Here is a 16,281-nt window from a genome sequence, read left to right on the forward strand (position 1 = left end):
TATAACTACTCTGAATTTCCTAAGGAAATTTATTTTCTTTCTCTTGGCTACATATTATACTTTTAAGTATTTTAACTTAGAATTAAAATAACAGTATTTTTTTCATATAACATACCTGATTGTCTCCTGATAAGAAAGGAAAGAAATCTAATCCTGTGGGAGAAAAAATTTAGTTTAAAAAAAAGAAACAAAACAAAGAAAGAAAAAGCCTTCCAAATGCCCCAATACTACAAATACAATATCTTAAAGCTAATTCTAAATTCATTTAGAATTTTATTTAAACATGAAGAGTTGAGCTGAATGTTTTACATCTCTCCCATCTCTAGATTACAAAGCCTAGAGTTCAAGCTTTAGCAATGATTTGCACTCCTGGTGACTCCATTTGTGGGACTTGGGCCAATGCTGCCCTGTTAAGTCCAACACTGATCCCTTAAATTGACAGAGCACTTTTCACTAGATGCTCTCATCGACTCCCCTAAAGTCACCTTTCAATCTACTCGAATTTACTCCTCACAAGCACCTCATGAGGTATGTAATTACTTTGGTCTCATTTTGTGGATAAGAAGATTTTTACATTAAGCAAGTTGTAAGATAGATTTTCTTTCTCAGATTCCTTCATTTCCCACTATCTGTTCCAGATTCTAACTCAGAGACTCCTGAGTGACATAAGAGGGGAAGAGATCTGAGGGGGTGTCTAACTGCTGGTGTGGAGGCTATTACAGAAGGACCAGCTCTCATCCCTGGCTGCCAGGAAGTCATTGTAAGCCGGCCCCTTCCAAGTCACATTCTTGTCCATATTGCCCAATGTGTAATGCGACGAAGAGCAAGTAAACCAACATGAATAAAATGCCTCATTATGATATCTAAACTTGGAGAAAAGTACAACAAGCAGGTATAGATAAAAATATGACAACAACATGAACACTTTGGGGATCCATCCACTGTCTACACTACAACAGATTATAACATAAGGATCCTGCAAAATGTATAGTACTGTGTTTTTAGTTTGTTTGTTTTGGCCATGCCATGGCAAGGCATGTGGGATCTTAGGTCCCCAACTGGGGATCGAACCTGCATCCCCTGCACTGGAAGCATGGAGTCTTAACCACTAGACCGCCAGGGAAGTCCCAGTACTGCGGTTCTTGATAGTGAGTTTGGCAGTGGGCTAACAGGCAGTGAGAAACGGGGCTACACTGTCTAACAGAGTAGCTGTTAACCACCTGATGTGGCTATTTAAATTTACTAAGATTAAATAAAATGAAAAATTCAGTTCTTTAGTCATACTAGCCACATTTTAAATGCTCCATAACCACATGTGGCTAGTGGCTACTGTACTGGTCAGATTACATTTCCCTAATTGCAGAAAGTTCTATTGGACAGCGCTGAAATAGGGTTTTCATAACAATCACTAAGAATCCACTCAACTATCTCAGCTCCCAAGATCCTTGCCAGTGACCCTGAATTTTACTGTAGGAAATGGGTGGAGTGCACTTTGTGCTTCTGTATTATATTTTCTACAATGAGCATATATGGCTTTTTGTAATTTAAAAAGTGTTCTCAGATAATATGGCTAATGTACAAATTATTAAATTACAAACATAATGAGAACTAGTAATTCTTTTTGATAATGTAAATGATTATTATGAACTCAAAGTACATCGTAGAAATGAGTATACTGACATTTCAAATTACTTTCAAAAAGAAGAATCAGGTTCACCGGAATAAAAATTAAAGCTTTCCAATGTTTCAATTCTGCATTATCTAAAATACAATATGACATAGCTACCCACAATGCCTGCTGCATTATAACTGGATTCACGGAACAAAAAATAATTGTCATAAATATCAAAATTTAAAGCAACATATTGGAAGTCATTAAAAAACAACCTGCAGACTACTTTGAAGCACACAAAACCTAAAGATCATTACACTGTTTTTACCACTGGTAGTAAAACACTGGTAGTAAAACACTGGCTATGAACAAGGAACTGAGTCTGTATTTATTTATGACCACAGTGTATATTTCTCCCAGTTTCCCAGATCCAACCCCTTCTTTTCCTAATCTTTCATCCTTTCTTATACTTGCCCAGAAGAAGACTATATAGATCAAAGGCATTCACAATGCTATGTGACGACACAGAAGAACCGGTGACTCACCTTGCAAGTCATAAGGCATGGGTGTCATGTGGAAAGGATGTCTGTAGTCTTGGATGAGGGATGTGTTAATATAGCTTGTGTCTACAGCAGGGAGGCTTGGGGTGCGGGACACTGGAGATGCTTGATGTGGAAGACTTAATATGCTAGAAGAAGAAAAGGTTTGTGAAATTTTCATAAGTCAGTTGAACTTTTAAAAAGGGTTGCATCTCACAATGAGTCCTAGTTTTTGTGCTGGAAATTAAAACAAAAGACAAGTAAAGCAATATATAATTTAGACTACCATAATTATTAGGAAATAATTTGTATACTTAATAGCATCTTTCAGAGGCTACAGGGAAAAAGATGGACGCAATGGTATCCAACATTCATAAATCACATGTTGTCTTTGGAACGACGTCATCTACACTTTCAGAATGCAGGGGGAAGGCATGGCTGAGCCAATTCAATGGAATATGAGTGAAAAGTATCTACAGCAGACAAAATTCTGAAACCTTTAAAAAATAAGCACTAGAGTGCTGGCTAGTAAAAAGTTTAGGTAAATCCTTGCAAAGAAAACACATATAACAAGACTAGGGGAATGCAGCAATCTGACCAGTGAGGAGTTAACAGTGGCCCTCAGACTTGTAAGATTTATGAGAATAAAAACTAGGTACTGTTTATCTTGGTATATTCAATGCCCGGCACAGTCATTATCACGCTATTTACATAAAAGGCCTGCTGAATGAACGAAGGCAGCAAGACAAGGAGTAAAGATGCTCCATAGGGGCTTCCCTGGTGGCGCAGTGGTTGAGAGTCCGCCTGTCGATGCAGAGGACACGGGTTTGTGCCCCGGTCTGGGAGGATCCCGCATGCCACGGAGCGGCTGGGCCCGTGAGCCATGGCCGCTGAGCCTGCGCGTCCGGAGCCTGTGCTCCACAACAGGAGAGGCCACAACAGTGAGAGGCCCGCGTACCGCAAAAAAAAAAAAAGATGCTCCATAATGAACAGGTGGTACAGCGTTTTTAAAGGGAGAAATAGTATAAATGGAAAAAGAAAAAAAGAACAAAGAGAGGGATTCTGGAAGAACAGAGTGAAATGTTTAAGTAGCTGAGTAGTTAAATCTTTTTTTCTTTACCAAAAATCAGGGAAAAGCAAAAAGAGGGAGAAATAAAGGAAAAAAGAAAAGGAAGAATTAAAATGATTTTGAAAAAAGAATTCTAATAGTCCTGAGTGAAAACATAAGGGCCATATGCTATCCCAACCATACAAGAGGCTAATAGACATATAAGTTATAGAAAATAAAGAGAAAAGAAGGTAGAAACAGGCTGTCTTTTGCTTTTAAAACTTCATGTAAAGTCCTCAGGGTATGGAGATGCAATTTCAATGGTAAAAAATATTTCAAAAGATGCCAAGGTTGGATTTCCAGGAATAGAGTTCTAGTTATGACCTTCTACCATATTTTTATGAATGGGATATGAAGCATAAAATATATTCTCATCCACCTCATAAAAATGTTTTGTCTAATGGAAACTTAACTAAACCTCTTACATCTATAGAAAGTACCATTTTCCATTAGCTATCTCCTCTGACAATACTTAAGGGATTACAAGAGAGACAAAAGGAGTTGAAATGCTAGTCTCTGAAAACATCTTGGTATACCAAACAGCAAAGGTAATTTCTGGATGAACACTCAGCAGCTGAAGACAGCAAGATGTTTTACATTTACTAATCTTTGCCTCTTTCTAATTCCTGGCTGGCTCCTTCTCTTTCAATTTTATGATAATATTCTAAAATGCATTTCCACCTTCACACTGCACAATAACAACAAATACAATATGCTGGGTATAGGTTTCTATTTATTGGCTAGTCATTACTGAAAAATGGTCACTTGTGCTGAATATGGTGCTGTTCTTCTAAAAATGTCATAAACCTTCAGGTTGCTTGTTTTTATCTGAAAATCAAGAGAGAAAGGTCTGGCGTTAGCAAATACTCTATCTGGGTTCAATTAGTCACTGGGAAGCTCAGGAAGTAGTTAATGCATCTAATGTAATTTCCCAAACATAATAAACAAACTATTTCTGGAGAAACAGCAAAGCAAATATTCAAAGAAGAAAAATTAGATTTCTAAACACTCAGAAAGTTTCCTTTAAGGAAAAGTGTTTACATATGTATGACTACTATCAATATACTAAAGAGCAGAACTAACGTATATATAATGATGCATTTAATCCATAAAGTATTTATATACCCAGATTTATGAAATGTATTTTAAGGTGCTGTTTTATGGCATTTAAAGTAATAAAATGATATGTTTTGGTCATGCTATGTTAAATATACCATTTAAAAATATATATAAAACATAAAATATCTTAGAATCAAAATTCTACAGACATTTGCTCTAACTACGCCAGCTTTTGCTAATTTGACTCTTCTTCCCTCCCCGCCCCCCCACCCACAACTCAGATTTAAGAAAGAAGCTGGTATAATAATACGGTCGGGCTTGTTGGATAACAGCCATCAATGTAGGCTTTCATCAGAGGTGAATGTTCATAAAGTAGGATGTAAAGCAGAATTAGTGTTTAAATATTCATTTTGTATAGAATAATGATACTGCTTTTAATGTCTTTTATTTCTGTCTCTATGATAAAATAAGCTACTCTAGAGTGAAAATATCAACCTGCGTCATATGTCTGGTTGTACTATAAAGATTCCTGAAATAGCCAAAGTCCTCTAATGAGAGAGGAGCCACATTTATCACAATTGTGCTCTTTTACTGTTGCAACTTCATCTTTCAAGTAACTACAAATATACTCAAATAGAAGATCTTTTTATCTCATCAAACAAGATCAAGCTTGAAAATAATTTGACTCCAAGCACAGAAGTGCCTGCTCTTGGTCTGGTGTTTACTTTCCCTCTTTAACCTTGAAATCTGTAACAATGCTTTCTGCAGACTTTCCCTTCCTCACTTACATTCTTCCTTCAGGCACTACAGTTTGCTGGAAGATTTTCTGAATAGCTCCTATTCAATTACATCAGGCCACATAACTCTCCTGATATATACCTAAAAGGGGTCACACATGGATTTCTAGATTTACCTTTGGTGTGCTACAACTGTGCCTTAGAAAAACATGAAGTCTTTTGCTGAGAATCCCCGAAGTGTCTCATAAGACTAACAGTCTGTTTAAGAGTACAGCTAGAGTCAGCTACTTGTTTTACCATCCTCTACAAAATGTTAACTCTTTAAGGTTGGGACTGTACTTACTTACTTTATTATCACCCACGTTTAGCACAGCGTGTTTTACGTAAAGTAGGTAACAGTGTTTCATGAAGTGACATGAAGCATAACCAAGGTACATTATTACTGATATGAGACTAATGGAAAGTATGGGAAATGAGTCTGCAAAACATAAAGCATTGTGTACTGCAACTTAAGTCCCACACTTCTTTCATTGCCAGTCTTATACATTCTGAGGCAGGTTTAAAGCATTCATCTGGACTTTCTCTGCTTTCTGCTTGAAACACTCAACTTAGGGTTAATTTTACAGCACACATTTTCCAGTTTGACTAAATATTTTAAATCCTATGACTAGCATTAGGATCACCTGGGAACTTATTAGAAATACACATTTTCTCAGTTCCTATTCCTGAATCAGACATGGGGGCTAGGGAAGCAATGTGTTTTAATAAGCCCTTCAGGTGATACTGATGTATACCCAAGTTTGAGAACCACTGTGCTAGAATCATCTTTTGGTATGATGAAGACCATATCCAAGTGACCCCTTTAATGCATTATTCCAACCCCTTAAGAAACACACCTGAGAAAAATTCAACCTATTCTCTGATTACTAAGTTAAGTTTTACAATCATTTTATTTAGCAGATCTTTTAATCCTATTTGCAAAATTAACTTTCACAATGAGTTGTTTTTTTTTTTTTTTAAGATCTCAGCACTTACCCTTTATTACTTAGTGGTGATGTGGGAGAGAGAGAAGGGCAGGTTCTCTTGGCAGATGGCTCTTCCTCCTCTTCATCAGATGAACTGTCTATGGTTAGGTCAATCACCTCTACTTTCTTACTTTTATTTGAGGACTGGTGATGAGAAGCCACTTGGTGCTCTAATGTGGAGCTCAAGCATCCTGTGTGGGAATGATTGAAACACAAGGCAAAAAAGACCTGTAACATCTCTCCTTTTCTCAGCCTATGGATTAGATTATCAGTTGTAGCTTAGACTTTATCAGTTACAGTATATTGCTAGGGTCCAAGAATACAAAAGCAACAGTGGCTCTGTTCCCCTAAGCTTAAAACTATTATTTATTATCGGTTGTTAAAGGATTTTTTTGAAAAACAATTCTGAATTAGGGCAAACAATCAAAATATATGTCCACCTCAGAATAAAAGTAGTCTGAGGGCAAACACTATATATTACACACGTTTACCTGTACAATACCTGATATACTGAGAGACGTTACAGTAAAGTTTTTAAAAAGTCATAGTTTCCTTCCAGCAAAAACATACTAAAAAAGCCAGGAAAAAGATGTAAGTGAAAAAAGAACATTCACTAACCTGTACCAAGTCTGTAAAAAATTTAAAAGGATACCATTTCAAAAGCATGACTTTACAAATAACTTATTAGATTATGTTATTCTGAAATCTTATACCACAAAATTTTAAAAGCTGGCAGAAAGTGAATTTAGAGTTTCAATACTTCTGAACATTTAATCAATAATTTAATAAGAGTTACTGAGCTATCCATAAACTGCTGAGTATTCTTAAAAATTTTATGTGTTTTAATATTGAAAACCAAGGCTTTACAACAACAGGGAGACTGCCCCACTCTTTTAGAAAACTAACACTCACCGTCAACCCCATTGTAAGAGGCAGAAACTTCCTGTACTTCCTTTTTTGATCTCATAGGTGCCCAAGAGCCATCCTCCTTAAACTGTATTTCATCACAATCTGTACAGTACTTCAGGATTTCCATAAACAAGCTATAAAAAACAATTTGTCCTTTGAATATCACATTCTAAAGTAAGGCCAATTAGAATTATTACTATTCGAAAAACATTCAGACCTTCTATGTTTTGTACAAGTATAAATGAGAAAGAAAGTGTAACAGACAAGGTATATTTGTTCTCAAAATCTAGGGCTAAATAGGAGAATAGTTACTTAAATTATGGTACCTGTATGCAAGAAAATATTATGTAACCATGAAAAATGAGGTTTCCAAAGATTTTTTTTAATAATATGGGGGGAAATATATGTTCACAGAAAGTGTGAAGAGGCCAAGAAAAGAAAACTCTATATTTTAAAAATAAAATTCTGTGTGAGTGGTATATAAATAGTGCTTATCTCTCAGTGGTGACATTGTGGATATTTATTCTTTTTCTTTATACTTTTCAACATAATCCAAATTGCCTACAATAAGCACATCTTATTTGATAACTGAAGAAATACATGCAAAAATATGTATTGAAAGTTAAAGCTTCTTGATAATTACCATGCAGATATTAAAAAATGAGATTTTCAAAAATGTGTAAAATTAATGATCAAATTCTCAGGTTGTAATGTTAAATAAAACCAAAGGATAAAAAATACTAATACTGTATAATCACAAATATGGGGAAAAAAATCAGAAAATAACATAACAGCTTTTTACTTTCGTATGTTTCCAATTTTTCTTTAGGGGTGTGTGTGTATGTGTGGCTTTTATAGTAAGAAAGAATAATCCCAATTGATGCAGGCATCTAGAGTTACATAATATACAGAGTTGGTAAAATATTACTCAATTCTGATTTATTAGTGATCACTGACATCTCTGAAAAATCAAACATAAAACATTTAAGTTACATGTTTACTTCTCCCCATATGACTGGTCTGACATCTTTCAAGCTCTGGATTACATTTCTATCGCTAAATGTATTCCATTCCTTATGTTATACCTTCAGGCTTCTATGTTTTCTCAAATATTATAGGTAAGTTGTACTAAGCATTTTTCTAAAGAGTACAGGAAATCTCAAGAAGATCCTTCTTTTTACAATTTATCTTTGTTCGGCAGCAAAACAGAAAAAAAGGAGGCTAGAGAATAGGAGAAAAGTGAAAGGGATATTCGAAGATGTTTGGAAGGACAGATAAAACATCAGAGTGTTAAAAAAAAAATTGTTGTGATGCTATAGGTGGAGAAGAAAGACAAAGACAAGTATTTTAGAGAAAACAAAAAAACAAAGAGAGCTGCTGTTCAGTGTGTTGATCAGTTTTAGGAGCCCGTAAGGTAGGGAGTAGGTATGCTGGCCCACAACTGAAGCACCAGGAAATCTCCAAAAACAGACCAATTTCTGGTCAATTAAGTTAAGCAGAGTTTCACAATCCTTTCATTCTCTCTCCAAAATGGTCTCTCTCCAAAATGCATGTCGAGGGATAGATGGATTCATGTTAGGAAAAGGTGTAAGTACATCCTACTTAGAACCATTGGTGCTTTAAAATGGTAAATGTCAGGAGGCACTGACAGTAAGGCACACATTTTCAAAACAAGGGGACATAAAGTTAAAAAGGAAAAATGTTCACAATATTAATTACTTAGAAAACTACTGACTTTACAGTCATGAAAATCCTAAAAATATATAACTCAGGAAACACTACCTATAGAATTTTAATCCCAAACGTGCTGGATAACAAAACCAATAACAGATGGTTACTTTGAAGTACAAGGAAAAACTTTAAATTGACATACCCATCAATAATAAGGTGTTCATACGGAGCCTTCTTATCACAGACAGGGCAAACCCAAGTTGGTTTTTTCTCATTCATCTGAATATAAAGAGTTGCATCAAAACACTGCAGATGAGAACATGTAAGGGCCCGACATGGAATTGTCAACCGCATTTTACCAAGCTTTGAAAAAGGGAGACAAAAGTAAATATTAGAGAACTGTTATACAAAATTTTTCCTGAAACACAAAGTGTATGTATTCCAATTTAAAGCGTATTCTGTTTACTTTTAACACATTTTCTGTGAAACATCTACCGGTTAAAAATTACAATATTTCTTTGGATATTAAAATAGAGGGACTATGGAAAGTTACAGCAGAGGTTATTTACCCTCAATCCACAGCTTACAGATCTGCGTTTAGGGGAAAGAACTATGAACCCCTTGAAATTACATGCAAAATCTTGTAAGTGTGTGCACTTTTCCGGGGAAAGTGCTTTCACCAAATTCTTAGAGTAGTCCCTAATCCAAAAAAGTTAAGAACCACTTTACTAGGTATTGGGAAAGGAAAAAGGAATGCCTTATTAAATGCTCAAGATACAGATACTCTCATTAAGATATCAGGTTGATTGTAATTCAGAGGTCAGAACAGAATAAGCATTCCCCACAATGCCTGGCATAATTGCCAAAGAGCAGCTCTGAGAAGAAACCCAGGTGTGCGCACTCTCTTCCCTCACTGGGCACCATCACAGGCAATTCAGCAAACACCTCTGGACCTCTAGCATCTCTAGCATGTTATGAGACCTGCTCTTCTTGCCCTGCAAATAGTGCTTATGCTGACATAGGTTGAGTCTGTCCTATGAACAATGAAATCTGTTTCATCTGGTCCCTGAAATGCCAGCTTTGGACCAAAGCAGAGAAGCTGTCCAAAGATCTGCCCAGGGAGCTACCATATCATGCCCTCCTTGCATGGAACACACTTCGTACAGTACAGCTGGATAACCACTGTGGGGTCCCCGTAGGTCACAATGGCAATATAGTATAGAAGTCACCTACTTTCAGTAACCACATTTTTTGCTAAATATCAGGAAAAGATCTTCCACATGTTTGTGAGCTTGAAAAACATAAGGCCTTGGAAAGGATATGAGTTAAGTGAGGAAAAAAAGAGGAAAAGATTCTTGGCTTAGGAGGACTTCACGGAAATGTGTAATTTCCTAGTCTACCAAGGAAATTAACTGTCATTTGGGGCCCTAAATTATTGTTCTCATACCAGTGATTTACTGTGCCTCTAGGAAAGGCACTTAACCTTGCTGGGCCTCTTTTTCTATCTCTGAAGTAACATGGTTTCCTTCTTACTTCAACAGGATGTAGTGATGAAGAATAAAACAGGACCCAGAATGTGTCATCAACTTGAGGGAGTAATGCCAGTTTACAGTATCAGAAGTATGGACAGGAGGACTCCCAAACTCATTCTACAAGGCCACCATCACCCTGATACCAAAACCTGACAAGGATGTCACAAAGAAAGAAAACTACAGGCCAATATCACTGATGAACACAGATGAAAAAATCCCCAACAAAATACTAGCAAACAGAATTCGACAGCACATTAAAAGGATCATACACCATGATCAAGTGGGGTTTATTCCAGGAATGCAAGGATTCTTCAATATACGCAAATCAATCAATGTGATACACCATATTAACAAAGTGAAGGAGAAAAACCATGTGATCATCTCAATAGATGCAGAGAAAGCTTTTGACAAAATTCAACACCCATTTATGATAAAAACCCTGCAGAAAGTAGGCATAGAGGAAACTTCCCTCAACATAATAAAGGCCATATATGACAAACCCACAGCCAACATCGTCCTCAATGGTGAAAAACTGAAAGCATTTCCACTAAGGTCAGGAACAAGACAAGGTTGCCCACTCTCACCACTCTTATTCAACATAGTTTTGGAAGTTTTAGCCACAGCAATCAGAGAAGAAAAGGAAATAAAAGGAATCCAAATCAGAAAAGAAGAAGTAAAGCTGTCACTCTTTGCAGATGACATGATACTATACATAGAGAATCCTAAAGATGCTACCAGAAAACTACCAGAGCTAATCAATGAATTTGGTAACGTAGCAGGATACAAAATTAATGCACAGAAATCTCTAGCATTCCTATACACTAATGATGAAAAATCTGAAAATGAAATCAAGAAAACACTCCCATTTACCAATGCAACAAAAAGAATAAAATATCTAGGAATAAACCTACCTAAGGAGACAAAAGACCTGTATGCAGAAAATTATAAGACACTGATGAAAGAAATTAAAGATGATACAAATAGATGGGGAGATATACCATGTTCTTGGATTGGAAGAATCAACATTGTGAGAATGACTCTACTACCCAAAGCAATCTACCAATTCAATGCAATCCCTATCAAACTACCACTGGCATTTTTCACAGAACTACGACAAAAAATTTCACAATTTGTATGGAAACACAAAAGACCCCGAATAGCCAAAGCAATCTTGAGAACGAAAAACGGAGCTGGAGGAATCAGGCTCCCTGACTTCAGACTATACTATAAAGCTACAGTAATCAAGACACAGGGAGATCAGCTCAGTGCTTTGTGATCGCCTGGAGAGGTGGGATAGGGAGGGTGGGAGGGAGGGAGGGAGACGCAAGAGGGGAAGAGATATGGGAACATATGTATATGTATAACTGATTCACTTTGTTATAAAGCAGAAACTAACACACCATTGTAAAGCAATTATGCTCCAATAAAGATGAAAAAAAAAAAAAAACCACACACACACAAAAAAGACAGTATGGTACTGGCACAAAAACAGAAATATAGATCAATGGAACAGGACAGAAAGCCCAGAGATAAACCTACGCACATATGGTCACCTTATCTTTGATAAAGGAGGCAGGAATGTACAGTGGAGAAAGGACAGCCTCTTCAGTAAGTGGTGCTGGGAAAACAGGACAGCTACACGTAGAAGTATGAGATTAGATCACTCCCTAACATCATACACAAAAATAAGCTCAAAATGGATTAAAGACCTAAATGTAAGGCCAGATACTATTAAACTCTTAGAGGAAAACATAGGCAGAACACTCTATGACATAAATCACAGCAAGATCCTTTTTGACCCACCTCCTAGAGAAATGGAAATAAAAACAAAAATAAACAAATGGGACCTAATGAAACTTAAAAGCTTTTGCACAGCAAAGGAAACCATAAACAAGACCAAAAGACAACCCTCAGAATGGGAGAAAATATTTGCAAATGAAGCAACTGACAAAGGATTAATCTCCAAAATTTACAAGCAGCTCATGCAGCTCAATAACAAAAAAACAAACAACCCAATCCAAAAATGGGCAGAAGACCTAAATAGACATTTCTCCAAAGAAGATATACAGACTGCCAACAAACACATGAAAGAATGCTCAACATCATTAATCATTAGGGAAATGCAAATCAAAACTACAATGAAAAAAAAAAAAAACTACAATGAGATATCATCTCACACCAGTCAGAATGGCCATCATCAAAAAATCTAGAAACGATAAATGCTGGAGAGGGTGTGGAGAAAAGGGAACACTCTTGCACTGCTGGTGAGAATGTGAATTGGTTCAGCCACTGTGGAGAACAGTATGGAGGTTCCTTAAAAAACTCCAAATAGAACTACCCTATGACCCAGCAATCCCACTACTGGGCATATACCCTGAGAAAACCAAAATTCAAGAAGAGTCATGTACCAAAATGTTCATTGCAGCTCTATTTACAATAGCCGGGATATGGAAGCAACCTAAGTGCCCATCATTGGATGAATGGATAAAGAAGATGTGGCACATATATACAATGGAATATTACTCAGCCATAAAAAGAAACGAAATTGAGCTATTTGTAATGAGGTGGATAGACCTAGAGTCTGTCATACAGAGTGAAGTAAGTCAGAAAGAGAAAGACAAATACCGTATGCTAACACATATATATGGAATTTAAGAAAAAAAATGTCATGAAGATCCTAGGGGTAAGACAGGAATAAAGACACAGACATACTGGAGAACGGACTTGAGGATATGGGGAGGGGGAAGGGTGAGCTGTGACAGGGCGAGAGAGAGGCATGGACATATATACACTAACAAACTTAAGGTAGATAGCTAGTGGGAAGCAGCTGCATGGCACAGGGATATTGGCTCGGTGCTTTGTGACCACCTGGAGGGGTGGGATAGGGAGGGTGGGAGGGAGGGAGATGCAAGAGGGAAGAGATATGGGAACATATGTATATGTATAACTGATTCACTTTGTTATAAAGCAGAAACTAACACACCATTGTAAAGCAATTATACCCCAATAAAGATGTTACAAAAAAAAAAGAAGAAACAAAGATTGTTTAAGAATCCAAGCCATAGGCTGTAGAACTTATACTATGAAAAGCAGTTATTCTCCAAAGACCGTCACCTCACATAACTTTAGCCCTATAATTTCCAGCTGTCAGTTCATCTTTTCGTTGGGAGAGCAACTCTCAAGCCCTTATATGATCAGCCACACTGACAAGTTTACCTACAGAATTTTTAAGGAACACTGCTACATGAATGGCACAGGAAGGACGTTTACAAATAAGTATACGAAAGCATAAGTTCAATTTCAAATGCAGTTTATTAGCCATCACACAAATGTCTTGCTTCAAAGAATTACAAAGTAATTGTTATATGACCCTCATACTCCTGATTTTTAAAAACAATCACTAAATTCTAAATACTTATCTATGAATGGACACTGAATTCTCTAACTTCAGAAAAGAAGCTGAGCTTTGAACATCTTCATCCTGTAATTACAAATCCCCCTTTTCCCTTTATAGGATGGGGTGGATATTTGCATCATTCGCAAATAAACACTTAGAAAACAACTACCAAATACGTTTTCTAATGCCATTAACCTTACTATAACATAATAGTAACTGATGATACTTCAAGAGAAAATACCCTACTTAGATATAAGTTCAAACCAGCTTATACCAAAGGACCCCCAAAACATCAATAATATATGTACTTTTTCCTTATAAAAAGAAAGTAGTGTGATATTGAGAATTTTATAACTTTTTCATCATCATCATTATGGTAAGTATTTCATGAATAAATTTCCAAGGAGTTTTTTTTTTTTTTCTATCAACTCCAAGTGATTTGCATTCGAATTTACAGGTCTAGGGAGTATCTCACAAAGCAGGTTCACAAACATTCTTCCAGCTTTATTTTTAATAAATTAGAAATGAAAAATTCCCAAAGAGCAAAAACATCTTTAATTATTTTCACTGCCTTTAGCTAAACAGCACACAAAAACCAGAAACTCATTTATTTTGAGCTGTGTATATCACAAGGGTAATTCAAATGCACAGTCAGACATCATATTTACATATTTCAAAGGGAACAAATCTCTTTTATTATTCTATAAATTTGATATATAGATGAGTTGCCATTACGAAGTTTTACTTTTTAGAGTAGAAACATACCTAAAATACATTGCCTTACTGTTCCAGAATTATTGTAAAGGGATTGTCCTTTTGGCCAAATAGAAATCCATAAAAGTATTATAATTATGGGTTATATATATAGTTGTTTTTCCTATAATCTGAATTTTGACAGCATAAGTCAATTTAAAATGAACTGCTGTAACTGCTCAAATTAAAAAGGAAGGAGCAGGGGGATATAGAAAGAAGAATTTAAAGCTCACCGATTAAATTAAGAGGTGTAACAAGCAAAACATGATTAACATTTTCTAATAATATAAAGATCACCTGAACTATGAAATTCAAAACTAGTTATATAAATAAGAACATCAAGATTTATATTGTAGTCCTTATTTATATGAATAAATGCTTCATATAAATGTTAAATAATATAAACATCATATATATTAGTACAACTGTAAACACTTTTAAAATGAGACTGCAGAAAAACAAGACTCCTTCCAGTGATTTGAATGGAAAATGAAGCTTTTGCACATTCCTAAATTTCTCATGTTCTCTGAACTGGTGTTTTATAATGGAATGGGGCGGCAAGGAATCATGTCAAGGGGGAGGGTGGATAAATAGGTGTTTGGAGGAAAGAGGGTATGAGAGGTATATACCTTAAAAAAAAACTTTGTCTTCTTCCCACCCTCTACTTAGCTGGTCTGTGAACCATTTTTCTAAATGTTAAAAAATACCACATTCCTTTACACCATAGTCTGTTATAACATCTGATTACTTAAGAATCCACCCCATGTCCCCCTGGCCAATATTTTTTATTGTGGTAAAAACATTAACATTAAACCTACCACCTTAACCATCTTAAAGTGTACAATTCAGTAATGCTAAGTATATTCACACTGTTGTACAAGCGATCTCTAGAACTTTTTCATCTAGCAACACTGAAACTCTACACCAATTTGCCCTCCCCCAGCCCTTGGATCCATCTTTCTACTTTCTGCTTCCATGATTTTGACTACTTTATATACTTCATGAGTGGAATCATACGGTATTTATGCTTTTGTGACTGGCTTATTTTGCTTATTGTAATGTTCTCAAGGTTTATCCACATGGCATATGACAGGATTTCCTTCTTTTTTCATGTTCCATACATTATATTCTATTGTATGTATTTATACCGTATTTGTTCATCTCTTGATGGACATTTGGGTTGCTTCCACCCTTTGGCTATTGTGAATAATGTGATGAAAGTGGGTATGCAAATTATTTCAAGATCTTGCTTTGAATTCTTTTTTTTTTTTTTTTGCATTATGCGGGCTTCTCACTGTTGTGGTCTCTCCCGTTGCAGAGCACAGGCTCCATCTCCGGACGCGCAGGCTTAGCAGCCATGGCTCACGGGCCCAGCCGCTCTGCGGCATGTGGGATCTTCCCGGACCGGGGCACGAACCCATGTCCCCTGCATCAGCAGGCGGACTCTCAACCACTGCGCCACCAGGGAAGCCCGCTTTGAATTCTTTTAGATATATACCCAGAAGAATTGACAGATCATATGTTAATTCTATTTTTAACTTTTTGAGGAACCTCCATACTGTTTTTCCATAATGGCTGCCTTTTACATTCCCACCAACAGTCTACAAGGGTTCCAGTGTCTGTGGCATCCTCACTGAAACTTGTCATCTTCTGATTTTTTTGATAGGCGCCATCCTGATGGGTGTGAAGTGATATCTCATGTGATTCTGATACGCATTTCCTTAATGATTAGCGATGTTAATCTTTTCATGTGCTTGTCAGCCATCTGTATACCTTCTTTGGAGAAATGTCTATTCAAGTCCTTTGCCTATGTTTAATCAGGTTGTTTTGTCGTTGTTGTTGGGTTGCAGAAGTTCCTTATATATTCTGGATATTAACCCCTTATCAGGTATAATATTCTCAAATTATTTTCTCCCATTCCCTAGGTTGTCTTTTCACT

At 36.3% G+C, this 16,281-nt stretch overlaps 1 protein-coding gene across 2 annotated transcripts in view; it reads right to left on the reverse strand.

The window, feature by feature from the left end:
- The window catches only part of PIAS1 (protein inhibitor of activated STAT 1), a 121,803-nt gene that overhangs the window by 4,526 nt on the left and 100,996 nt on the right, over positions 1 to 16,281 (reverse strand). The window contains exons 9-13 of one of the 2 annotated variants that reach the window (XM_012535410.3): positions 8,863 to 9,023; positions 6,993 to 7,123; positions 6,091 to 6,271; positions 2,158 to 2,300; positions 116 to 153 (exon numbers count right to left, since the gene is read on the reverse strand). In XM_012535410.3, the coding sequence (XP_012390864.2) occupies positions 116 to 153; positions 2,158 to 2,300; positions 6,091 to 6,271; positions 6,993 to 7,123; positions 8,863 to 9,023 (654 nt within the window). Of the gene's footprint in view, positions 1 to 115; positions 154 to 2,157; positions 2,301 to 3,974; positions 4,088 to 6,090; positions 6,272 to 6,992; positions 7,124 to 8,862; positions 9,024 to 16,281 lie in introns of those variants that run through there. The other variant, XM_033439940.2, reaches the window with a different exon arrangement.

The sequence above is a fragment of the Orcinus orca genome, chromosome 2 (assembly GCF_937001465.1).
Source record: "Orcinus orca chromosome 2, mOrcOrc1.1, whole genome shotgun sequence".
Taxonomy (NCBI): Eukaryota; Metazoa; Chordata; class Mammalia; order Artiodactyla; family Delphinidae; genus Orcinus; species Orcinus orca.